Source organism: Fringilla coelebs (assembly GCF_963513975.1).
Source record: "Fringilla coelebs genome assembly, chromosome: 1".
Classification (NCBI taxonomy): Eukaryota; Metazoa; Chordata; class Aves; order Passeriformes; family Fringillidae; genus Fringilla; species Fringilla coelebs.
The window spans coordinates 72,510,890-72,537,767 of record NC_140028.1 but is presented as its reverse complement, the minus strand read 5'-3'; the positions used below and the strand labels follow the sequence as shown (position 1 = coordinate 72,537,767).

Genomic DNA, 26,878 nt, shown 5'->3' with positions numbered 1-26,878 from the left:
ATTTGGTGTTTGAAATTGCTGATACACTAAGCACTGTGTGGTATAGCTTTTTGCAAATAATTTAAAATTAGCTTTTAGTAAATAAATTATGCATATACCTTTTTAACACTTCTTTTTTTTTCTCCTTTCTAATTGCCAAGACAGTGGACAACTGAATGTCCCCTTTTAACATTGCTATATATTGCTTATGGTTTGACACAAAGCAGGAAATTTTATTTCTTAAGTAGTTGCTTTTCTTAAATATAAAGTCTTAGCTTCCCTGCTAATTTTTGTTAACCTCTCTGTCTAATAAATTACCAGCAGAGCAGCAATGACCATGAAATTTCCTAAAAGCTTTTAAGCTGTAAAATTCAATGCTGTTATATGGCTGAAGATCCTTAGATTTTTGTTGTTCTCTAGCAACAGCAGTACTACGTAAACAACCTCTGAAATGCAAAGCCTTTTGATACTGAGCATGAAGAAAGAATTATTTGGTTTGAATTCTGGAATGATAAAAAAATGACACACCCTGTTTTTCTTCCTGTAACACACCTAGAACAGAGATGTTTTTATGCTTGTATTTTACTTCACAGGGGAACAAAAACTCCAAGACCAAAAATATTCATGATTTTGACCTAAGGTCTCACATGAACAAACTGCAAGATTTTTCCATCCCTAGAATGTAGCATTTTAATTTTTTTTTAATTGCATCAGTTAATTTAATTTACTGAAATTTAATTAGATGTCAATGAGCAATGATTTATGAGTTTTCCAGGTCACTTGCATACTTTTTTTCCTTCAAGTATCCTGTAACGGAATAAGAAAAACTAAGAGACCTGAATAATGGAAAGCTTAAGCTTTTCTGTTTCCTGCAAGTGATGGCACAGAGGGTAACCAACATTTTATTTAGCCATTTTGGTGTTTAAAAATAAATCTTGATATCAACCAGGCAGAACAATTTGCAATATTTCTCAGGGAAATGCAACAAAAGGATTTTTTCTATTTCCAGTTACAGTATTTCATAGAAGGTTTTGTTATACAGTTATGTAATTGCTTTTTTGATCTAATAAATGCCCTTTATATCTCAATTTCTCTTAATATCTACCCTTGCCTTGTTGTCATCGCAATGATATGTAATAGTAAGAATGACTTGTAATGACATATTACAATGACTTGTAATAGTAAGAAAAGCTCAATGGTTTATTGTTTAAATGATTCATAAGCTTATCACATTTCATTCTCTGTTAAGCTCACAAAACAGAACATTCAGATTTTTAACCTCCATTTTTGTCTGATAGTTGCAGAAAAATCACATCTATATATTTTATTACACCATCAAAATATATTAAAAGTAGAATAAAGAATAAATTAACTATCACATTAATCAGATGTTTGAAACAGGTTCCAGATGGAGAGACAAACGTAAAGCAGCTCTGAAAATAAAGAGAATTTAGAAAAAAAAAATTAAAATCTGCATCTTGATGAAGCATCAAAACTACATATTCATTTTGGCATTCACTCTTTTCCCTAAAGAATTAATAAATATACATATAAAAATATTTTTTTTAAATTAAATTAAAGTTTTAAATTAAGATTGGAATTTTAAAATTAAACTATATCATTTTTATTTTCTGAATCATTGTAGAAGTACTATGCTTACCCATAGCATATATTTCATTTTTAAAAATAGTTGAAACTCTATCACTTATCCTTTAGACTGGAGCATGATTAAAAAATGTATTTTTGTATTTCAAGTATAAGTTTGTATCCCAGAAATCTGCAGGTAAAAAAAAAATGAAGTTACAGAGCATGGTTATATTATCTTGTCTTCTAAACACACCCTTGCTTTAAACCTAATTGTACCCCACCCCCATGTGTGAAAACAGATAATAGGCAAAGCTTTAGTTATTCATATTCTACTGATGATTTAACTAATTTTAAAGTTATTTTCAGAAAGGGTGGAGAAGAGTAGGATTTAAACCCCGTCACATTCTCTGTACCATATGCATATTTTTTGATGTTACACAGATTGCTAAATCCTAAGTCCTGGGCTTCCCCTTTTTAGGCTGAACCAGCTGCTGCATTTGCTGTTCCTGCATCTTTTTTTCTGTGTCGAGCACACTAAAGCCCTTATGCAACCTAATACTTTCTGTTCATTGGAATTATTTTCTGCTGTTAGCCAAATGCACATTCTACTTCACAGTAGGGCTTTTTCCAGTTTCTCTGGTGGAAGAAAGCAAATATTGATGATGCATTTTTTCATGATGGCTGAATAGTTATCAATCACCTTGCACATTCTTTGATTTTTTTACTATTACACATTCAGTTAATCAGTTTTATATTTGGTATTTCAATTTATTATTCTGAAAGATTTCTGCCTTGAAGATTACCCTGATGTCCTATTATTTTTTCTTGTTTCTGTGGTGTTTAATACAAATGTTATATGATTATTATGACCACTGTTTATATGTACATATGGATATTATTTACAAGATATTTAGCATTAGCAGATTTTTTTCCTTTAATTTTAACAGTCTTAATACTGTCTTAATGCTTTTATTTTCCAATGGGAAAAATTATTTGTATACAACTAATAATATGCAAAACCAGTGTGTAACGGATAAAATTAAAGTACTTAGTGAGTATTATTTTCCAAAGTCTATTTCAAATTAGACTTCTTGAAAATATAAATAATTCATTTTTGTTTCAGGTACACTTTAAAATGCATTCTCTCAAGTCTCCATCAATTAAACTCCCTGGTCATTGTGCTGCCAGATTGTTAAGTTTATCAATGAGTCTGTTTTCACATGCTATGACATACAGAGAAGAGCATTTTTTGCACAGGTGGTATATTATTCAAGTTTACTTACAAGCATCTCCTGAAATTGCAAGTGTTTCTTTAGTGTCTGTATGTTGTGTTGACTGCCCCTTTCCATCACACTGACCCCATCCTTTCCATCTGATTAAGATTTATTATTATTCTGAAAAATGTTTTGTGGGAATTTTGGAAAACAGACCCATAGTTACATTGACAGTTTATACTGTAAGGTAGATTTTGCTGTTTCTTTAGATTTTTCTTTGTATATGCAAGGAGATTTTCAGATTTGTAAAGGCACCTTGTTGCGCTCAGAAACTGCAGGAATGTTTCTTAAGTCTTAAATATAGGCATAGAGCTGTCCTGAAGAGATATTTGAGACTATTATTAGTTTATTTTGCTCACAACTCATATAGTTTAGAAGACAGCAGTGATTTTATCTACATCAATGAAAGGCGATACTGTAGGCTTCTCTTCTGAGATCCTTTGGTTTGGATTCTGTCTCCTGGTGCTGGTTCAGTTGCTTTCTGGAGACCAACCCACCCTCCAAGGTACTATGGCAAGAGTTAAGGTTGAAAGTGCTCCCCTCTCAAAATGGAAAGAGGGGAGATTTTTTCTCTTCTTTTGAAGAAGTGAAATGCCCTTAATTCTATATTGCATCATGCTGATTTGTTGGCTTGAAGAAAGCAGCAATATTTTGTAAACATAACAGCTCATGTAAATATTTATTCTTCTCTATAGCAAGAGTTTTCTAAAGCTTCCTTGAGTGGTTTTATTTGGGAAACTCAGGGAATTACGAGTGTATTAGTTTGTTGCATCTGCTGTTTGTTTTGTATGTTCATTTTCTGTTTCATTGCCGGTACCACCAAAGATGTTATAATGATTCCAGCTGCACTCTTGCAGTGTTTTCCATTTCTGGCTATGATTTACACCTCTTACATCTTAAACTTTATTTTTCACTTTTAGACATCATCCTTTCATTTTGTCCAATTATAATTTTTTTCTTTACAGACTTTGTTGCCTCCAAGCACGTTCTCTAAAACTCTGTCTCAGGTTCTCCATGCAGTTCTTCATAGTCTTCTACACATTACATAGCAATATTTCAACAAGAATTTTTCCCTTCATTCACAGTGATTAGATTTCTAATGTTCAGTTGGTGGTTTTGCAAGTCTCTTTAAAACTACTGCAGTACAAGCTAACAAAGCACATTGTTTACTCCTTCTGGCCAATGGCATTATCTTATACTACTCCTCTGTATAGTTGGCCATCCTTAAATAAAGTCTGTCAGGTATCTGGATCTACCCCAGTATGTCTTGCTAACAGTCAGGATGCAAAGATGCCATTCATTTGAATTCTTAAATGGCTGTTAGGCTCAGGCTTGGCATTTGTGATGAAACTGCAGCTTTCCCTGTGTCTGTGGCAATAAAGTTGCATCCATTAAGTTGCTCTGTTGTTACTAGCCTTCTCAGCTGTTTCTTGGCAGAAGGGGACACTTAGTTTGATTATATAACTAAATATTTACTTGAAAGATTATGACAGGTCTGAAAAACTCCATGTCTAATAGCCATGTTCCAGACTTATTTTTTTCCCTACTTTTTTTTACACCCTATTTTGCTTTGCAACTGTGGTGTGAAAGTGGCCAGACAGACAACATTCTGGAAGATGGGACTTCTACAAGTTCTTTAGGAAATCTGCACTCTTTTTGGAGGCTATGCATAATGTTGCAAACATTGTAGAAGATTTGGAAACACTGGAGCAAAGCACTTGGCTTTTGAAAGCAGTGGAATCACTGGCTATGATTTTCCACTGTAAGGAAATCTGATATAGCCATGTTGCATGCTAGTATATTTTAAGGATGTTGATATCTGCACACCCTTGCTGTGTACCATAGACTGGTGAACAAAACACAAATTAAATCTGTGCCTGTCTGAAAGTTGTGGAGTGAAACAGATCCTCACCTTAGTTTGGCTTCCCAGGTGGCCCTTGCAAAATCAGTCATACACAGTAGGAATTTAAGGCAGAGAAGATAGGTTGCACAAGTCAGAAGCAGAGGAGTTTGTTGAGGCAGATCTCAGGTAACATTCTATTCCTTTTTGTTGAGTTTGCCTATGACCCACATTGCTCCTGAGAAGAGCAGTGTTTCTTCCTGATAATCTGTGGGATCTCAGGCACTGTTTCTTCAATTGAAGCTCAGTCAGTTGTGACTTTCAACATTTCTGAGTGCTGATCCTCTTAGACAACAAACGAAAAAGGAATGGTTTGGGAGATGCTGAAAGAGAGCAAAAGGAAGTATGAGGAATGAAGAAGGTATGCCAAGATAAGAAGGAAGCACAAGAACAATGACAGATGTCTTGAGGAAGGCATTAGTGCTGCAGTTTTCAAAGTGAGAATATTTTATTTCTTTCTGGGGTGGTATGCTGCTGTAACCATGATCTCCAGGTCATACGCTTAAATAAAAAGAACTGTAAGTTTGCTATCTATAATAAATGAGCCACAAGAAACATAAAATATTTGTCTTTGATCATATTCTCCTGTCCAAAGCTGTATTTCTAAATTGAATGTGTATGTAGGCATAGGGGACGGAGGCCTGCAGGCTGTTTTTTCTTCTCTTGGGGAAGGTGACAGAAATTATTCAGTCTGTAGATGCCAGACCCAGCACAGTGGTAGGATGAAATATTAGTCTGTAGAAGAAGCACATGCTGAATGCATGGGGTATCTGATTTTTGTCTCATGCAGGAAAACTGTGACAAACCAAATACAACGTGTCATGAATTACACTGAATCTGTTGTCTGCCAGTTAAGCATGCGATATAGAGTTGCACTGACTGATCTATAAAGCAATACCAATTAATTTACATCTGTAAGATGATCTCACTGCTCCTTCTTCTTAGTATGTTTTTCCAACTTCTATGCTCAAAAAAAAAAAAAAAAAAAAATCATTCCTCTTCCACTCAGTAATTAACAAAGTGTTGGGGTTTAACCCCAGCCAGCCTCCAAGTACCACACAGCCCCTCACTCAGCCCCCCTCCCCTCCCCTCAGCACAAACACAAACACAGCCCCATATCAGCCAATGTGAGGACAGTTAATTCTGCCTCAGCCAAAACAGGCACTGAAATTTTGGGACAAGTTTCAGACCATATTTTGACCATGAAACTTGCTGTAATTGTAGTCAAGATTTTGCATCCAGTAATCATCAGTGGAAACACTGCTTGTTATGCTGTTGAGCTGAGCTGCTTATTGCTTAATTGTGGAGCAAAACTGACTGTTGGCAGCAATTTAATTTGGTTTTGAATATAAGTCTGGCTTAGGTTGTTTGGGAAAAAAGTGATCATCAAATTAGATATTTTAATATAAAAAAGGTTAATAAAAAATAAAATTGTAGTTTACTGGAAGCTTTTTTCCTACAAAGTGGTCAGGCATGTTTATATCAAAAAAGGAGTAAAGTGTAAACAGGTGCATGAAGTGATTATATTAAAACCTGAGAGGCTAGGCAGAAGATTTTAACATGCATACATGATTTGGTATGATCAAAATTTTTCTATGGACTGAGAGGAATCCATTTTATACACTGAGCTAATAATTTATGGTTCATCTAATTCATTTTGACTGCTTAATAGAATTAAATAATATTATGTAATGTTTGTTATGTCTTACACATAAACTTCCTATTAACTTCCCCTGCTATTTGGTGTACACTCTCCTTTCCAGCACTACTCCCAGTCTTAGGATTGAATACTCAGTCTTTCTCAGGAAAATGAGGAGCTTTTAACAGTCATCTTCGTTCTCCCTCTTCTCTTTCATTTTGGAGTCTATTTGAGGCTGCATTTTTGTATTTTCTTACAGCTGCTTACTTGTTGTTCCTCACCCCTTCCCAATCAAAGTTTGGGAATGTTGTGTTGCCCCAGCTCAGCCCAGTTCCCTGGAGGGTGCAGTGACTGTGTAGGGGTGCCAACCCCTGGCCTCAGGTGCTCCCAGGTGGAGCTGGTGTAGGGGACACAGACGTGTGGCCACCAGGTGTTCCCTGCCGTGGATAAAACCAGTACTAGCCAAGCCAGGGCCAGGTACATCCTGAGAGCCTGCACTGCCAACTCTGAGCCAGACCTCTGGTCTTGTGCTAGGGATGGCAAACCCGTGTTCTGGACTGCAGAACAGGCCTTCCCAAACATTATTTTCTGCCATTATTGCTAACTCAAAAGTGAACTGTTTCAAGTCTTCAGGGCTTATCCCTGTGTGTGTTTGCAGTATTGGATCTTTAATACTTCCTATTGCTGGCACATAAAAGATTGCATAATGCTGCAGCTCCCCAAAATATTTATCAGTATGAGAATGTGATCCTTTGTGTTCAGAACAAATGTACTTTGATATTTTTAAATTGTTTTAAAACTTTGCAAGAATGAGTCATAAATGTTATCATATACTCTGACACCGGTTTTCAATGCATTACTGTCTTTCCTGAGAAATCACATCAAGAACAGAACTGGAGAGTGAATGCTAAAAGCTATGATTTTGCAGAGGTTAAAATCAGGATAAGTAAGAAGAAGGGGTTCAGCCTCATTCATTCATATTCACCTAGACCCAAGACCTGCACATACTCATATACATGTGCTTTATTAAATGAATGTGATATATATCTAAATGCCATAATTTTTAACAAAAGAATGCTGAAACAAACTGGTGAAATTATGGAATTTAATGCTTTTTAAACTGCTTTCAATATAGTAAAGTGTAAGACAATCCTATAGACTCAAGTCATTAACCCTTGGCATGAATGTGCATTTATCAAGCCAGACTTTGAAATCTTGTTTTCTTGTGACTGCTGCTGTGAGGGCCGTTCTGCACTAATAACTTTTTAACTTTTTTCCTTTCTTTTCTTTTTTTAATGTATTGCATCACATGAAAACAGGCTTTAAAGTTTTCTAAGTTCTTTTAACTGTACTATAAGGAAACTTTAGTCAAAGTAATCCTGCATTCTGAGGCTTCATTGAAAACATCCAACAGAAAGAGTTTTTCACTGAATGACACCAAGCAGCTAGTGTGATTTTTAGTAACTCATTTTCCTCTTGCCTTTTCAGACTATGGCACTATTAAGAAGGTACTTGCCCCAGTGAACCAGACTTCAAGCAGCTGCCTGCTTGAGGAAATTGAACTCCTGCCGAAAAGTCAGCGAGAGCCCATCAGGAGCCTTCAGATCCTGCACAGCCAGAGTGTCCTTTTTGTGGGTCTTCAGGAACATGTGATTAAGGTCCCCCTGAAGAGATGTCTCTTTTACAAAACATACAGGTATGGAGAATCAGCTAGTTTTATTTGACTGGAAAAAAAAAATACTTGCAGGGGATTGGAGAAAAATGGAAGGGTAGATGGCTGCATGTAGGAATACAAATTAATTGTCTCTCTCAACAATGACTTCCTGTGTACCCTGTGTATCAAAAGTGGCTCTGACTACTTTTACTAACTTGTTAGGACTAGATAAGGCTCTTGAGGAATTGAAGTGTCATTATGTAGATTTTAAATTGTTAAGTGAAACAGTAAGAAATGTTTTATATAGAAAAGAGTTATCTGGTAAAGTGCCATTTAGCTGCTGATTTAATATATTTAAAGTTTGGGACATGAACAAATTTAGGGATTTTTTGGGGTTTTTTTAAAGGTGTTTTATAACTGAATAAACAATATCTCTGTGAACTCAGAAAGAAATTGGGTTGCATGAACTGAGAATCAAGAGTACTCAATCAAAAGTGACTACTTAAAGGTAGTATTGGTCAGCAAACTGTAATGTAAAAATGTGAATATTCTACTAGGTAAAAGGGCTATGCAGCCAGTAGTTGTTCAATCAAAGAAAGGGGATAACTTAAAAATAATCGCTTGGTTGTAGACTGTATAATGATAGTCAAGGGACTTAAAGTTCAGCACACAATTTTTTCAAAAGGCTATCTGAAAATACATCTGGGTTGCATGACATGCTATTAGAGATTGTTAATTTCACCTAGTTAGTTTTACCTTTCCTGTGGTATGTGTGGTCCTGGTAATTCAGTGAGATTGTTTTGTGTTACGTCAGACACTCATGAACCAGTCATGAGGTTTTGAGAACTGTGACAGAGGCGTGTGGTTGTTTTTTTACTTGTTTTAGCTTCACGTTGTTTAACATACAGGCTCGCAGAGACATTATTTGCTCAGCAGAGGTAATACACCTCTGCTAAAAGGCAGCGTGGCCATTTGCAGGTAGAGACATTTCTGGCAGTCACAGGGACCACACAGTTGGTCACAGCAGGGAAGTGACCACGGGACGCAGGTGTAGTAAAGCTGTGGCTTGGTGACAGAGGAAGGACATTTCCAAGGGGACCTGGCTCACCACGGGGATTTGTACCATGCAGGAAGCCAGTGAAAGGCTGCTGGATTGAAAACAAGACTAGAGGTAGAGGTGTGCCCTAGAAAACAAGTAGACTAGGGAAGTGAAGAATTCTACCTTTCACAGTTTTTTACCAGCCCCTTTTTGTTTATGCTGTCTTATGTAGCATATTTTTGGCATTTTCTATTGAAATAGAAGAACACTTGAAGCCCCACTGGAAGTCCTGCAAAGTTTACTTTAGGGAAAAGTTTTATATGGGCAAGTTTCTGCTTCAAGCATTTTGTTGGTTTAGTGGCCTACATAGGATCAAGTTTCAGTTTCCATGGAAATTTCATCTTTCCTTGCTTCAGAGAGTTGTAAAAGGATGTGTGGTGGTGAGTATTTACACCAAGCCTGTAGTCCACTTTGGACATTTCAAGGCTGGTGCCTCACTTTGTTTTTAATGAGGAGTGAATGCCCAAGGTCCCTGGTACCCCTGCTTCTCTCAGGACAATTCCCAAGGCGTGTCAATTGTATTCCAGCTGCAAAGCCCAAACATGCTTCTGCCCTTGCAGGGTGTAGGGCTGCTGTTTCAAATCCCAGCCCCCATGCCTGGCTGCAGGCTATTCATTCCTCTCCCTGTTTGAGCACTGGGCTCTAATTGTCTGATTTTTAAAATTTCTTTTGGAACAAAAATAAAAACAAAAAGAAGTGGTGCCTTTCCCATTTTACTGAGAACAGTAGTTAAATGCTTCAAATACTGCTCAAATGATAATCTATTCCTCTGCCCAGAGGTATATGCAATCTCATCTTCCAGTGGAATGACTTATTTAAAAGGAGATAAAATGATTCCTTGTGGGGTTTTTCAATCATGTCTTTTGTAGTTGTATGACTTCTCTTGTAGTAATTAAATATTCATTACACCAAAAGACTTGCCATCCTTGCTTTCTTCTTGGTTAAAGAGTTCACCATCAATTCTAGCTCTGTTTTGTGAAAAAGGAGAGGATTTACAGATGTGATCCAGACCAAAAAAAAGGAATTTTTCATCCAGCATTAGGGACTCAGGTTATTTGAAGAATGCAGATGTAATCTTTCTCTCTCCTATAATTTACTTTTGGTTTGACTAGTTTTTTTCCTGGCTTATGCTGGATTTCTTTTTTTTTTTTTCTTTTTGCATGTGGACAGAGTACAAGTATGTTACTTGGGGCTATACATTTCTCCAGGCATTGAAACATCTAAAACTTGCTCATTGCATTTCTGGGTGCTTTAATACTCACATTCTCCTATTATGTTGCTAGCTATTACTTCTATACTGTAGCAATGGGTAAGCAGAATTATGGGTAAACTTTACCTGAGGTAATACCTTGGAGCATAGTGTTTTTTGGGGTTTTTTTGTATTATTTTATGTATTCAAATGTATCATACTTACGGCTGTATAACTGTGCCAAAGCTACATTTTGAAATTCCATCAATGATAACTAGAGTCTCTTCCCCAGATCAAGAACATGTACTCAGTGTCCACTTCACATAATTACTGAGGAATAGGGCATGCTTGTGTATGACTAACAGCCTTAAAAAGTCAAAATGTTGAAGACGTGCTACCTCACCTGCTCCCTTTCTGTAAATGGCAGAGTGATCAGTGCCTAATCTTATCTAATCTCTTTGTTTACATTTCTTGCTGAGCTTTCAGACAATACAACTTCAGTCCCTCTGTTGGGCAGACTCTTTCATGAGCTAATATCTCAATGTCAAGATAATTTTCTTGAGATTGTCCATTGGAATTTTTTCATTATTCCTTGCTTCATCTTCCCACAGTAGCCTCTAAAACATATGGTTATTGCTTTTATTTGTAATTTATTATGCCTCCTTAATAATCACTCTAATATGCTCTGCACATCATAAGTCTGTTCCTCCAGCACTTTTCAGTGGTGGAGGAACCCTGTGACCTGCTGCTGCTCTGACAGATATTCCATCTGCTTCAGCACACTCCAGTCATGATTCTACTCCTTTAAACACTGTTCACAAAGGCTCTTGAAAATGTATTTGGAGGTGAATGTTTTGGCATTTTTGTTTTGGTTTGGTTTGGTTTGGTTTTTTTGGGGTTTTTTGGGGTTTTTTTTGGTTTGTTTGGGTTTTTTTGGTGTGTTTTAAGTGCAGTTTGCTGCACTTTATTACTGTGACAGCAGACCTTACCATGGGCAAAACCTGTTGTCACACCCACTGTTTAGGTTGCTCAGCACTTTCCATTATGCCCTGATGTTTCTATCATTCATGAGTTTCCCATGCCAGATATTGGGATTGCCAGTTTCCATGGAGGGCAGGGAGAGGGTATCTCATGCCGACTTCTGCCAATGCCTGAATAGTTTTGAACCTCCTGTCATAGTTGTGCTGGTTTTGAGAGTCAGCTAGAGAAAAGTAATTTGGCATGTGCCAGTACTTTGGAGAATCAGTTCTCAAAGAAACCCTGCCATCTTCAAGGTGCAGGAAGCAGCAGAGCAGTTACCTAAATTCAGTTCTCCTTAGGGAAAATCCCTAAGGTTTGACCAGGTTATTATCACCTGGGTATTGCAATTCACATGTTTATCAAACTTTTACAAAAGTTCATCAATGATATTCACTGGAGCTATTTTCACAGATGGATTCACCATCTCTCTCTCCTTCTTCAGAAGAAGAAGAGATGGAGCCAAGCATGAAGCATGTGCTTGAGTAGGCCAAGCATGAAGCACGACTGACCTTTTAATATCTGCTAATTAACTATAATGTGAGATAAACAGAATAATTATCATGAGAAGATAACTTAAGCTCTCTAAAATTTCAGTTTCTGTGCTTCACTTTGAAGGTTCTATGCATCCATAATAAGGAATAGGATCTGTAGTATGGGGGTAGAGACTCTGTACCCTGAAACAAAGAAACAGTCAGCTTTCGTTTGTTGGCAGCTGTAGCCTTCAAAAGCAACCCCGGATAGCAGTGATTTTTTCTGAGGCAAATTTGTCAAAGTTATTCTTTGTACTGGCATTTTCAGTGCATTAGTTCTGAAAGGACAACAAAAGTCTGTATCAGTCCAATGTCTTTTAAAAACTTACCCAGTAAGGGTCAAGGATTGGTATTTCTGATGGGAGATAGGTTTCACTCACTTGAAAGGCTTGAAAACTAATCTTACTATGGTATGTTAGGTGATGTTATGTCTAAGTAAACAAATAGTGCCATCTGCTAAAAGCTGTACAAATAGTGACTTCTCTGACATAAAAAAACTTGCCAATTTCTGGAAATTTTTGAGGTTTTTTTTTTTACAGTATATGCCTAAGATATTACTGGGTCACAAGCTTGTCTTGCTAAGTAATGTTATCATAGCTATAACTAACCTTTTGCTCTTTGAACTTTATTCTTATTTTGGTGTCTTTGTGAGCCTTCAGTTAAGCAATCTGTACATACACAAGAAAACTCTATCAGCAAAATGCTAAAAAGGGTACTGAATAAACTAACAGATGAAAACAATATACTTTATTTCATTTCTAGAAGTCCAGTAAGCTCTTTCATGAGCTTACTGATTTAAGTATTTCAGCCACTTTTGCATTCCTTTATTTTGCTCGAGCTGTAGATTTGTCATCCTCAGAAGTACCCTCAGACTCAGTAGGAACCTGTTTTCCTGGTAATAAACACTCTATTACATTAAGTAGTAAAATCATTATTCTTATGTACTGATACTATACAAACTAATAACAAGTATATGGTCTAAACCATTACTAGGTTGTGTCCAGAAGAGCTTGCCAACAAATGGAATTGAAATTGCTGTTTGGAAATAATCATTCCAAAGTATTTATTTTTGGATATTCAGGTGGATTTCCTGATTTCAAAATATGCAGGCCTTATTCCAGTTTAAATATGAGAAATCTGCTGCTGCTTTATAATGTCAGAAACACATGAGGACTGATCTGAATTATTGATTCCAGAGTAATATTCCAGAATCAGAGTCCTAATAAATTTCCCAGACTGGGATAAACCATACTTCTATCTGCAAGGCTAGATTATAAGCACATATTAAAAATGGTAATTCTTTCTTCGGGTATTAGATACACTGAAAAGTTATCTTCAGTAGATGTGTACTTACAGACACTATTAAAGTCAGCAGAATTATGAAATAAGCACAGTTTTAAGTTTTTTTCACTCAAAAGTAGTAGAATATTAGTCCCAAACTGAAGAGGAAATAGCTTGACCCTTTCTGCCTCTGAGAAGATGAAAGCTTTTGCAGAAAGTGTCTGTCTATCTGTCCTGAAAAATGCATCAGAGACAAATGGTTCATTTACATTTTGCTGCAATAACAATATTTAGTGACAACCCTCCAAAGTGTGATCTATGTGTGTATGTATGTATGTATGTATGTATGTATGTATGTATGTATTGTGTTGTGAGCAGATATTTTTGTCAAACGAGAATTTTACAGCCTGCTCCAAATTTATTTCTTGAAGAAGCCTTATGAGGGTAAGGAAAATGTCTTTTGCATTTATTTTGCAAAGATGTAAGTAAACCAGAAAGACTTGACTACATATTTGCAATTTGGATTTTATTAGTAGGATATTGTTTTAAACAAAAAAGTGACCTGAGAAAAATTTAAAACAGTCCTGTGGTTTTCATATATCCTGATGTAATTAATTTTGTTGCTTTAAAATATCACAAGATTCAGGAATTCTAAGTTCAGTCTGTTTACTCTTAGTAGCTGTAGGTGCTTACGGGCAAGTTCAGGAAGTGGGGGTTGGACAAGGGGACAGTGAGGTGGATTGGGAAATGGCTGGATGCCAGCTCTCAGAGGACTGTGATCAGTGTCACAGTCTAGTTGGAGGCCTTCTGGTGTCACCTAAGGGTGGGTACTGGGCCCAGCATTGTTTAACTTCTCATCAGGGACTTGGCTGAAGGGGCAGATCTCTCCCCAGCAAGTTCTCTGGTGACACCAAGCTGGAGGAGTGGCGACACTCCAGAAGTCTGTGCAGCCCCTCAGAGGGACCTTGACAGGCTGGAGAGATGGGTGGAGGGAGAGGAACCCTCTGAAATTCAACAGAGGCAAGGGCAGGATTCTGCAGATGGGGGAGAATAATCCCAGGCACCAGCACAGACTGCAGGTGACCTGCTGGGAAGCAGCTCTGTGGAGAAGGACCTGTGGGTTCTGGATAGACAGGTTATCCATGAGCCAGCTGTGTGCCCTGGGGGCCAGGAAGGCCAATGGAATCCTGGGGTGCACTGGGAAGAGCACTGCCAGCAGGTCGAGGAGGTGATCCTGCCCCTGTAGTCGGGTGAGGCCACATCTGGAGTGCTGTGAGCAGTTCTGGACTCCTCGGGACAAGAAAGACATGGACCTCCTGGAGCATGTGCAGTGCAGGGAAGCAAAGATGAGTAGGGTCTGAAGCATCTCTTCTATGAGGTGAGACTGAGGGAGCTGGACCCATTCAGCCTTGAGAGGAGATCAATGGATATAAATATCTGAAGGGAGAGTGTCGAGAGGACGCTCTGAAAATTGTCTTTCACATTTGATCCATATATAGTCACTTGGAAGCATCAACATTTAGTGAATTGTTTAATATAAATAGCTTTTATACATAGATTTCTGATTCTGGATTTGATGGAAGGACCTTGTGGGTTTAAGGCCGGCATTTGCAAGATTAAATTGTATCTAAATGTATTTGGAGTATGCTACAAAAATTAAAATAAGAGGAGACAATGGTAGTCTTCTCAGTGTCTGAGATGATTAAAGGATTTGATTTTCCTACCAGTTCAGGTGAGAGTTAAGCAGTATTCTGAATATTTGACATGCATCTTAGCTTGAGCTACTTAGGATTTTTTAAGTTATGTCCCTACCATTTATCTTCTCCTGGATCATTCATCTGTGTGTTTCGATGCCTGCTCTCCATTGCACACACGTATATATGTATATAGCTGCAAAACCAGTAGCAATGAAAGCACTGATAGGAACCTTTGTCTGGTATCACATTAATGTATTCATTCAGACATGGATAGAACTGTGCATCTGGAACAGGAGACAGGCTTATAGCTTCAGTTTTCTGTTTGAATTTGCAGTGATGAACCTGTCTTCTGCAAAACAAGGTGGTGACCCTGGTTCAGTTCTAGATATACAAAGTGTCAGGTCACATTTGGTGGTAATTGGGACTATGTAGGTGTGGATATTTCAGTAGAAATTATTGAAAGGGTCAGGAGACTCAGTGCTTTGAAATGCTGTGTATAGGTAAGGACAGAAAAATGTTTCTGTAACAGTCTTAGAAGATGCAGCTCTTGCATTTATATATATTGTATGAATAAAATGTTACAGCTCTAGAAGATACCTGATTGGCACTTTCATATTCATATGGGAATATATTCTTGCCCTCAAAGGAAATTTAAAATCTCTTTGAAATTAATGATATTATGATATAGCCTTTAAACTAAGGAGGGTTTCTTTTCTTCTTTGGAACACTCATAAATTCTTTTAAGTCTGAAAGTCTATGGGATTTTTAACATATTTTGCTCTGAATTTTATTCAATTCTGCCTTATTTTCTGACTCAATAAATCATCTCAAATATAACTGAAGTAGGACAATTTTTCTGGCCTGCTTGATGATAATTATAAAATAGCTGAAGAAATTACCTGGCTTTTACTGACTTGCTTTAGAGTGAGGTGGCTTATGGTTTTGTTAGTAGTCAGTCAAAATCCATTGCCAAAGTGTAGCACCACTGCCAAATGTGTGCCTTGCAGGAGACACACTCTGCTACCTATCATGTACATTTGGTAAAGAAATGTGAAGTGACAACGCAGAGCACAATTGGAATCAGTCAGGAGAAGCCAGGGGCTGTTGAATGTTTTTGCAGATAGAGCTGACTCGGTAGGGTAAGTGGCATCAAGGGTCTTCAAATGAACCAGTTTAATTAATTAATGTCCTGAATTTCCTGCCTGGACAGAAGTGCCAGGTGTAGCAGTGCTGGGACAAATCATGTGAAGTCTTAGAGGTGTGAGCTGGTGCCTACTGGGATTAACAGTCAAAACATTCATTCTGTGCTGAAATTGAGATGTAAGGTATACTTCTAGAGACAAGATGACAAAATATATTATCTAGCTCTGCTATTTGCCATGTGACAGTCTGAAAGAGCCCTGTCAAATGAAATACCTAATACCTACTTTAAAATTTATGTAATTTTTCAATAGTGGCATCTAAAATGACTTTAATTTAGACAGAGATTTGGGAGGAAAAGGAGATAAAGATGTGCAGTGGTATCTGATTTTTGACATTCCCTAGTTACATTAAATTGACATAAATTTGACAGCCACATTGTATAGTTTTTTTTTGTTATTTCATGTACACATTGAAGCTGTTCCTCTTACTGCTGTCTCCTACGAGAGAGGTTCATGAAAAAAGACTTAAAACAGTATGAAATTTTCTTAAGGACACATAACTGCTCATTAAGTCTCTAAATTTCTTGTTTCAGAGAGAAATTCTGATATTTTTATACTTACAAGCTTTATTCTATCTGATTTTTTATATGTTAGCTTATTTTGTAATATGTTTCTCTGTTTTATCTAGGCATAGTAGATAAAAATAATTAGCTGCTGTTTCTCACACATTAAATCAAAGGAATCATCCCTCAAAGGAAAGAAAATGGTTTTAAAAGGTGACATAATTAGGCAGTAAGGATAAAAATTTACCCTCATATTGCCTCCCTCTTTTAAATTTTAAAGAAACTATTTCCACTTTTCAGAGATATAGGTGATCTGAAAAAAAAGAAATAAGGAGACCCTCTGAGATGTGAGGCAGGGTGGAGAACAGAAAAGAATTGTTGTGCCAATACCTGAGAACAGGGCAGTTATTTAAGTCAGGTCCTGCCACATCTGAATATGTCTGACACAGTGAGGTTGATGATACTGAATTACAGTTTTGTAGGGTTTTTTTTTTTCTGTCTGGATATAAGATTTTAAAAAATCAAGCTTTTTACAATATGAGGCTTAAATATAATAAAAATATAATAATGTCTGGGACAAATAGCACATTAGAGAAAAAATCTCAGCAAAACTAGAGTTTCTCATGTGAGGAATATTTCTCTGAAAAAATTTCTTGTTGCTCTGTTTCAAATAGTTCATATATTTAGAGGATTAATTTCTGTATTGTAGTGTAAAGAAAACCACTACTGAAGAATGGTAATGCCTCTAATTTGTGGAGGAAGTTATCCTCTTGTCATCTGCATGAGGTTCGCTGAGTTATTAACTTCTTAAAATGATAATTTTCATGTGCTCAGTGGATCTTTTAAACTAAATTCTGAAAAGATTTACCTCATTTTACCTTGCTGCAGAGCACTCCAAACCTTGTCATTTACTGAAAAAACCCACTCAGTGCTCACAGAGTGATCAAACATTCTTTGTCATAGCAGTACAAGAACATTCTTTTCTTTCACGGAACTAGGATCTGTTCTGATACCAGAAAATTGTAAGGACATTCAAAATATGTTTCTAGCACCTTTCTTAAAACTTCTGAGTGACTTATAATGAAAGGTGCAAGTCTTTTTGATTTGCTGGAATCGAAGTAAAGTGAAAACAAAAGCAAAAGAGGAAATGGTGTCTAAGACCAGAGTGGGAGAAGGATCAGCTGGCTCCCACTAAAAAGGGAGTATGGTTCTAAGGGAAAGTACATTTCAAAAGACTTTGAAATATTTTTGTTTTTAATAAAAAGTTTCTAAAGCATAATAACTGAGTTTATAAATATGAACTTTGAAGTTAGAAAATTGAGCACTTTGACTTTGAGGCACACACTGGCATGTCAGTGTTACCATTGCTAACACTACCAGTTGTGCCTTGTCAGCCTTTAGTTTGTTTTTGTATTCTTTTCTCATCAAACACATGCTTTATCAGAGATACTCAGAAGGAGAACACTGGACATCACATCTTGCAAACTCTGGAGGACCAAGATACTTTAAATTTTCCATAATTTGCATTAATGTTCATTCTCACTTTCTGAATAGTTAAATGGAAATGTGTTGCCTGAGTTACAAAAATGCCAAGCATTCACAGCTGCAGGAGCCAACAGTGGGAACTCTCTTCTGAACAGCAAATTCCCTAAACAAGAAGCTTTATCTTTGGGCTAGAATCCTGACTAGGGGTACCCACAACCATTTTGACTGTTATGCCTCTTACAGTGTGCCCTTTTTGCAGATGAGAACTATGCTCCCACATGGTACTGCTAATCCACATTGCCAAGTGGAATGTGGAAGTGAATTATTTGAAATTTGTAATTATGGTATTCTGGAATAACACTCCAGGGAATTAGTAAGTCTGCGTTTGGTCAAGTGTTAACATGGAAGTACATAAGGAGTGCCAGAGATAAATAGAAATATCACATATAAATTAGTTAGGACAGAATCACAGAACACTTGAGGTTGTCAAGGGTCTCTGATGGTCATCTGGTCCAGTTCTTGCTGGGCCTCCTAGAACCAGTTGTCCAGGGAAGTGTCTAGATGGCTTTTTAATGTCTCCAAGGAAGGAGATTGCAGAAGTTCGGGGGGCTCTCTGTGCCAGTGCTCAGTCACTCTTTTTGCAACAGTGCCTCCTGATGTTGAATCCTCCTGTGTTTCAGTTGGTGCCCATGGTCTCTGGTCCTGTCACTGGGTACCACTGAAGACCCTGGATCCTCTTCTTTGCATACTCCCTGTAGGGTTTTGTACATATTTATGAGATCTGTTCTCCCCTCCCCTCCCTCCCCTTTTGAAATTTTTACTTGGAGCAGACAATATACCCTCTTTATGAACTTCTGTAATTCTCTAGTAATTAAGTACAACAGTCAGTCGAGACAGCATACCATGCATGCCGACAGAAATTCAGCTATGCACTAAAAAGAAATCCTAGCTTTCTATGGGCATTCAAATTAATTTTTCCTCTGGTTTTGGTCATTTTGTCTGTGCTGTACCCCAACAGGGATCAATTCCACTATGTGCCTATGAAAAACCAAGAGATGCTCCACAGTTATTTAGAAATCTTTGGTCAGTACAAATGAAGATAAATGTCCCAGTTATCTGATTGGTTTTCATCCGCAGTGCATGCATTGGATCCCAAGACCCTTATTGTGGCTGGGACATGGTGATGAAGAAATGCACAACGCTGGAAGAAAGTCTGAGCATGAGTCAGTGGGAGCAAAGCATCACCGTGTGTCCAGTAAGTCCAAATGCATTCATTTGTCTCTTGAAACCTTTGATTCCATGTGAATTTCATGAAAATGAGCTGGCATTGATTTTTCAAGCTCAGAAAACTGCATTTAATGTCATTTTCCTTAGGTTTTCCCATCAGATTTTAGCAGAATACCTAATTTCTTTTCTATTTCTTATTAAACTACTTCTATGATAAAGTTATTTAGAGTAATTTCAAAGGGTGGTTGTCTGACATCTGTAATGTCTATTTTCCCACCTTGAAAACAAATCCTTTCTAAGATTAGTGATATTGACATTTTTCCCTGCAGAATTTTTCTCCATTATGTGCTTTGAAAATATTTAATCACTAATGGTATAATCTTTTCTTTTAGGACTATTATTGGTAATATAAAAACCAAATAACATCTTCTAAAGTCCATGAATTGGAAGGCTGAATTCCATGAGTTAAGGCTCACACACATTAACAACAGAGGTGATAATTACTATAAATGCTAGGTTTATATTTACAATGGCTTAACACTTCTCTTTAAAATGATTTTGAATAAATTCAATATAATATAAAAAAGCACCAACAAACTTGATATGTATATATCATTTTTAATTTTAATCTGGTTGTTTTAATATTCATTCTTTTCCCTCACTCAAGACCATGCAAAAAGAGGGTTAAGAAGGATCTTTCTTGTGCTATTGAGGGTTTTTTTTTGGTTTTTTTTTTTTTGTTTTTTGTTTTTTTTTTTGAGATCCTTGCTGCTTTGTCTTTCTGCCCAGGAGGAGGGAGCCATTCCAATCAAGTCTACTTTCATTCCTAATAAGGATGTTTTGATCTTGTCCCCACTCACCAGTGAAACACATGCATCTATAAACTTATGCTCACATTTGTGTTCTTATCTCCATGTGTTTACAAGCTCCCTTTAACATCTTGATGACACTTCTCTGTCCTAAGCTGGGCTTTGTCAGTGAACTAAAGATGTGCAAAATCAATACAAATTTATTCCAGCTCTGACTTGTGCTCTCTACATGTGCTGCAGCAGCCTCATAGATAAAAAACACTACGCTGATTCTGAGGGCCTTGAGAATGTGCACCTGTGTTCTGACTATGTTTGATGTTAAATAGCAATTTTTAAGACATTTTTTCCAATTTTTAAAACTTAAAAAAAATGTTTATGTTGTGTCCTGTCCTTTGCTTCACCTTCTCACATAGAGGACTAATAAAATAGTCCTGTGTTGGATTCATCTGCGTTAGCATTTGAGCTGAAATCAGGAGCAACTTCGGGGAAAATGCTGTGATTACTGGAATGCCTTATTTGGTTGGTATTTGCATGGGCAGTCAGCCTGCTCATGTGCTCAGTCTTTGAATTGTGGCATTAGCCCTTATTTTCTTTTGTAGATACAGAACAGAAGGCCAAGATGGGGTGGAGGGAAGAATAATTTAGAAAGCATACTTCCATTCTGTTCCATTCAACTGGAAAAACAATTATTTAGTATCTATTATATGACATGTGCACAGGATATGGCAGTCTAGTCAAAGCAGGGGAGCACCTAAGTCTTGCTAAGAAATTTATCCATAGCTGTGGGACATACCCTGCTGATCTGAGCTTCAAAGACATGGTGAAACTCCAAAGACATTTTGTCATTGAGCAGCTTGAACTTGCATAATATAAGGAAGATTTTAGAATTATCTAAATTGAAAAGTGTGGGTTGACGCCTTTACTGTTTTAAAGCCTTATACACTAAGTAACAGATTACTGAACAGATTGGAAAACTTCACAGAAACTTTCCTCTGAAGTAACACAGTATTCTGGCAAACTGCAATCAATTACAATTTTGCTTAGTGAGGCTTTCAAATATTTGTTTTTATAGCATTTTTTTGTGCTGTGCTCACAGGATATATAAGCCAAGATGTAATTAATTTAATTTTGTAGGCAACTGACCAATGTGCATCCTTAACATGTGCTAGATATATTCAAGACACTGTTGCAAGCAGAACATAACAGAATATTCAAAACCTACTCTCCCTTTTTTGGTCCCAACTGCTTCCAACATCTTAATTGTTAGTAAAATTACTCAGATCTTTTTAACATTGTAGAATTTTTTTAGATTAATGAATGACCAGTTTCTTCTAAAATTTGACGAGAGAGAGGCCTGTTTATACAATAGTTTAGTCCAGAATAAAAAGTGTGACCAGTTTCCTCTGAGAAATTAATTCTTACAGAATTATTCATATGGTTGAGTACTTACAGGCAGGTCATGGTAGAGGAGAGAGGTGAAGGGGAGAGATAGAGAAGAACAGTTTTGAAAAATGTGGTTATTTTGGTTATCTTGCTGTGATTTAATTCTTAATTTGATTTTTAGGTTGTTCTTTTAGTTGTCATGAGTACAACAATTGTGCATAAATATGGACACTAATTAATGCTATGGCACGTTTGATCTTTTTCCAGTTGGTCATGTCTCCCTATTATTCATCCAATAGTTTTAATGGCAATGAATGTTCATTATTTTTTGGAAATATTTTTCAGTGGGACAACTTGCAATCCATCACTTAAAAATATCTAGGAGCTTTTATAAGGAGAGTAAAAAAGAAAAAATTAAAAATTATTTTCAGGATTTTGGTTTTGGTTGTGCTTTTGGTTTTGTTTGTTTGTTTGTTTGTTTGTTTGTTTGTTTAACAGAAGTATGCAACATGAAATAGCTTTATTTTTGCAGTTATTCCTAGAGAAAGTTTAGTATGAGATCTGAATTCATTAGGAGCTTCAGGAAACTCTACAGACTCACTAAATTCTACCAAAAGTAATCTCAAACTAAAGATCTCTTGACAGAGTTAAAAATTGTGACCTTTACTCAGAGCGCAGAGGCACAAAGCAGGAAGATGAGGTGTGTGCAGAGAGACTTGAGACACAGGTGGATTATTTGGAGGACATCAAGAAGGAAGAAAGGTCTAAAGGTATCTGCAGAAGAGAAAGGGTGACAAAACCAAGGTGGTAGAGAGGGAAAGCAGAGTGCAGCCATGCCAAGATGTGATTGTCATTGACTATGATTTTGCCCTTGAGGTGTCAGATGGTGAAAGGTTAATGGGCATGGATTCTGGTGAGGGCTGCAAAGGCCCCTCATTGGTATATTTTGCTTTCCTGCAGTCTTATGATGAGATTATTTGATCTCACTTCTGAAAGGGAGATATTCACAGAGAGACAGAGCAGGTGAGTCATGGGGAACAGCAGAGACCCCACTGGGATGATCTTTGCACGAGCAAGGAAAAATAATGAAGAAAGAGAAGATGTCATCAGTTTTTCCTTCTGAGTTCAAGCTTTCAGCTATGTTTTATGTATACTTCTCTAACACTTAATATGTATTATGGTAAACATAGGCAGCTGTTAGCTTGTGTAACCATAGACAAGCTTTAGTTTAAAACTGTAGGTGCAACAATAAAGATGTTTTGATGCAGCACAGAACCAGAAAGTAGCAAAGGCATTTTCACATCTCTGACATAATTGGATTGGGGGTATAGAATTGTTAGTTTATGGGCTATAAATATTTGTTAGACCAGCAGTGTAAGAGAGAACGAATCTGCTTGTCACTTAAAAGGAAATATTATTTCTTGTTGTCTTACAAAACCCATCAATGTAAACTCCACATGAGCAAAGGTTGGTGAATTATTTTCAATAAATAGGTGTCAACAGATTTTGAAATTATTAATGATGTTTATGTTGGTTGTAGCTGACAGAATATACACATAGATGTTCTTGCACGGGTGACTATTGTGAAAAATAAACTGTGGGAATTGCAATTAGTAGTGAAATTATGGTATCTTTGCCACAGTGGAAAGAATCAGCCAACATCCAGAGTGTCAGTGGAAACATGCCTTACGTTGTAATTTAATATCTTGTGTCTTCAAAGTATTTGTGCAATGTACACTTCTCTCACCACTGCTAAAATACTAAGAATAGTAAAGGAAGATACCATTTCAGATCAGTTATGACAATCTACAACTGTAATTCCTGTTTCAATATGTGAGCAAATATTAAAGTGTTATCTTCTCACACATTGGATGAAAAATGCATGACTACAAGTGATTCATATTTATTCTAAGAGTGAATTTAAATGCTACTTGCACTTGTTGGTGCTGTTGTCTTGACTCAAAGTTAACATGAAGCAAACAAAAGGCAAATTCCTTAACATTAAAGTTAAAAAGTGGCCATAATTTCTATTCAGAATCACAGATTTGTCAAGATTAACACCTTGCTAAAAGAATAGTATGGAAATTTGCCTTGTCTGGGAGCTGAATTTACCATGTCCTGCCCCATTTTCTTTAGAAAAAACTCATTTTCTAGCTATTTTTTTTTCATCTGGGAAATGAAGATTTCATATTAAATGTGTTACAGCTGCTTGTTGGAAGCATTCCAGTCAAGATGAAAATGGTCTGAACCTTCCAGCCAAAGGGTTTGAGAATTGAATTATGTGGGAGCAAAGTGTTTCATCATGTAGGGTTAGGTTCTGCTTTTTGGAAATGTTTCTAGGATTCATACATAGAATTTCATTTAATATTTAGAGACTGTCATGTTTAAAACCACATTTCATCCTAATGAAAAGGATGAAAAAAAAAATCTGTTTTCAAAAAAAAGACACTCATCATGGGGATTTGAGTTTGATCAGCCTAGTTTTGTTACCCTTCAGCATCTGTGTTTAGAATTGTTTCACTGGAAGGAAGCTGAAAGATCATTTAGTTTGAATTCCCCCTGCCAAGGGCAGGAACACCTTCCACTAGACCATGTTGCTCTAAGCCCCATCCAACCTGGCCTTGAACAATACCATGGATTGGGCATCCACAGTTTTTCATGGGAAACCTGTTCCAGTGTCTCATCATCCTCATGGAGAATTTATTCTTCATTTCTCCTTATCCTCTGCTGGCTCTTCCTTTTGATCTTGGTTTTTTCAGTCAGTCTCCAGGTTCCATTTTCACTGGAAAACTTCAGGAAGTAGGGAAGGCAATCAAGAGGTATGCAAGCATGGTTGTGAAAGGTAACAGTTTGTGGTGATTTCTGTTATTGCTATGGTGGTGGCATCCAGTGCCTCAAATTGGTCAGAAGTTGTGGAAGTTATGCAGCTACAGGAATTGTAAGGAGAGATTGCTGTTTGGAAGGTGCATCTCTCCAGTGGACACTGCTATTGTGTGTGGCTGAAGTCTAAACATGCCTGCACAGCAGAATAAAGAGGTTGTGTGAAGGAACTGCCAAGCCTCGGGTAAGCTTTTCTGTTGTGTTTGTTTCTAGATGAGGAATCTGACAGTGGATGGACATTTTGGAACATGGTCACAGTGGAAACCTTGCACCCACACTGACGGGGCCAGTGTTGGCTCCTGCCTCTGCAGGACGCGCGTGTGTGACAGCCCTGCCCCTCAGTGTGGAGGATGGCTGTGTGAAGGGCCAACCATGGAGATTGCCAACTGTTCCAGGTAGGCAAGACAATTTCAGGTTCTATCATTTGTGGTTTAAAAATTTTCAACTTGATCAGAGTAAAGCCCACCCTTTGAAATATCCCCTTAAATCTACTGATCCTGCTCTGCGCATGAAAGGGCAAATGGGACATTTGAAAGTTTCTCTCAGACTTTGTAGGAGAGAGAACGAGTCAGAGAGCACAGAGCCTTTTCAAATGCTGTGTACCAAATAACGTTGTCCTCAGGTAATTTTAACAAAAGCTCTGAAAGAAAAAAAGAAGTCATTATTAGATAATATCCAAAGTATGATACTTTTTCTCAGTTCTGTTATTCATACAGCTTTGTTTTCTGGAAGTTAGAATCGCCTTACTTTTCTGGAGTTCCCATATTACCATTGTAGTCCTCCATGCTGCCCTGGAAAAATGTTTTCATTCTATCTTTCAGTTGCATTATGATAGCAAGTTCTATTTTCAATATGTATAGAGCTCTTTAGCCACTCTTTTGTCTTCTTCAGGAACTTGACCACTCCCAGAGCAAATCAGTGAGAGCAGATCATTTCAAAGAGACTCAGAACATGACGTATTTGGAACTGCATCAGAAGTTCATGTTTAAAAAATTTTACACATATATTATACATACTTTAATTGCACGATGAAACATATACATTCTGCTTATTTTCAGTGATACTTTCTTTTTTTTTGTTTTCAACATCATAATCACTTAATGATAGTGAATAAAACTGATTACATTTCTGCACAAGGTAACAGCAAGCTGTGTAAGTGAAAATAGTCTATTTTAGGAGAATTACTAAAAATCTAATAATATATATCATCAGGTCAGGAGAATGTTAGAAAAGATAAACATGCTGTGAGATACTGAGCAATTGAACAACAGCTGTCAGGTTTAGAAGGGAATTTGGAATGTGATTTGGGACTGGATTTGCATTCTACCTTTGGCATTATTACAGTACTGTTTTAATGTCTTACTTCTGTTAGCATTGCTATATTAGTAAGGCAATGTTTGAACTTTTGCTTTTATGATGAAACATCAAAAGATCAATATAATTTAGTTTTATTTTTCTTAATTTCTGTTTGTGTTCTACCAGTACAAAACCTGCAAACTAGCCATTAAAAGATTTGGATAAGAGCTGAAGTGAATTTTTTTTTTTTTTTTAATTTTTTTTGCCTAGTAGAGGAGATGGAATTCCTTTTCAGATTTTTGGTCTGTAATATTTTTTCTAAGGTGTTTTTTTATGGGGGGGGAGGGGAGGGAGGCACGTGGGAGTCCTTCAGTCCTTTCCAAAATTTCTCATATGCAAGGTACATACAAGTGTGTGAACTCTCTTAGTTTTTTTGTTAAATTGCTGGCAAGGTATTGACATCTTATCAGAATAACCTGAAATTGAAATTGAGAACAAACTGAAAATTAGAACTAATTGGAATTGAGAACTAATGCATTTTAATGCTTTTTTGCATTTTAATGTTATTGAGTCATTTAGGCTGCAAGAGACACTTCATATCGAGTCTAACCATTAATAAGCACTGCCTAGTCCACCACTAAACCATATCCCCCAGTACAACATTTGCAAGTCTTTTAATACCTCCAGGGAGTGTGCTCCAATGCTTGATAGCCCTATTGGTGAAGGAATTTTTCCTAATATCCAATCTAAATCTCTCCTGACACAACATGATGTCATTTCCTCTCATTCTGTCCCTTGTTAAAATCAAGAAATCAATGCCTAGGAGAAGAAACAACCCCCACCTCATTACAGTCTCCTTTCAGGTAGCTATAGAGAGCAATATGGTGTCCTTTGAGCCTCCTTTTCCTCCAGGCTTTAATCACTTTCCTTTCAGGCAAGGTGGCAAAATTTGACATTTTAATCTCCCTGAAAGTGATATGTAATTTAAAGTTAGTTTCAGAACATTGATCCAGGAGTTTGCATATGTAGTTTACCCAGAACAAAGTGACCAAAAGCAACTAAATATCTTCATGTCTTTGTAATTCTTGTGTAAGGAGGTAATTTTAGCAGTTGCTAAAAGCAAAAGCAAATTCATTGCAAAGCATGGAATATGGAATACCATAGCACCTTTATTTTGGTTCAGTATTCTTGAAGAAATGGAACACGATGCGGTATTAATGACTTCTACAGAAATATTAGTAGGC

General features: G+C 36.9%; 1 protein-coding gene across 1 annotated transcript in view; it reads left to right on the top strand.

Annotated features, from left to right (window-relative positions):
- Positions 1 to 26,878, top strand: part of SEMA5A (semaphorin 5A) — a gene marked incomplete at its 3' end in the record, with an annotated part of 211,185 nt that overhangs the window by 113,371 nt on the left and 70,936 nt on the right. The window contains exons 10-12 of the mRNA XM_084217356.1: positions 7,868 to 8,075; positions 19,177 to 19,294; positions 24,552 to 24,733. Of these exons, the coding sequence (XP_084073482.1) occupies positions 7,868 to 8,075; positions 19,177 to 19,294; positions 24,552 to 24,733 (508 nt within the window). The remainder of the gene's footprint in view (positions 1 to 7,867; positions 8,076 to 19,176; positions 19,295 to 24,551; positions 24,734 to 26,878) is intronic.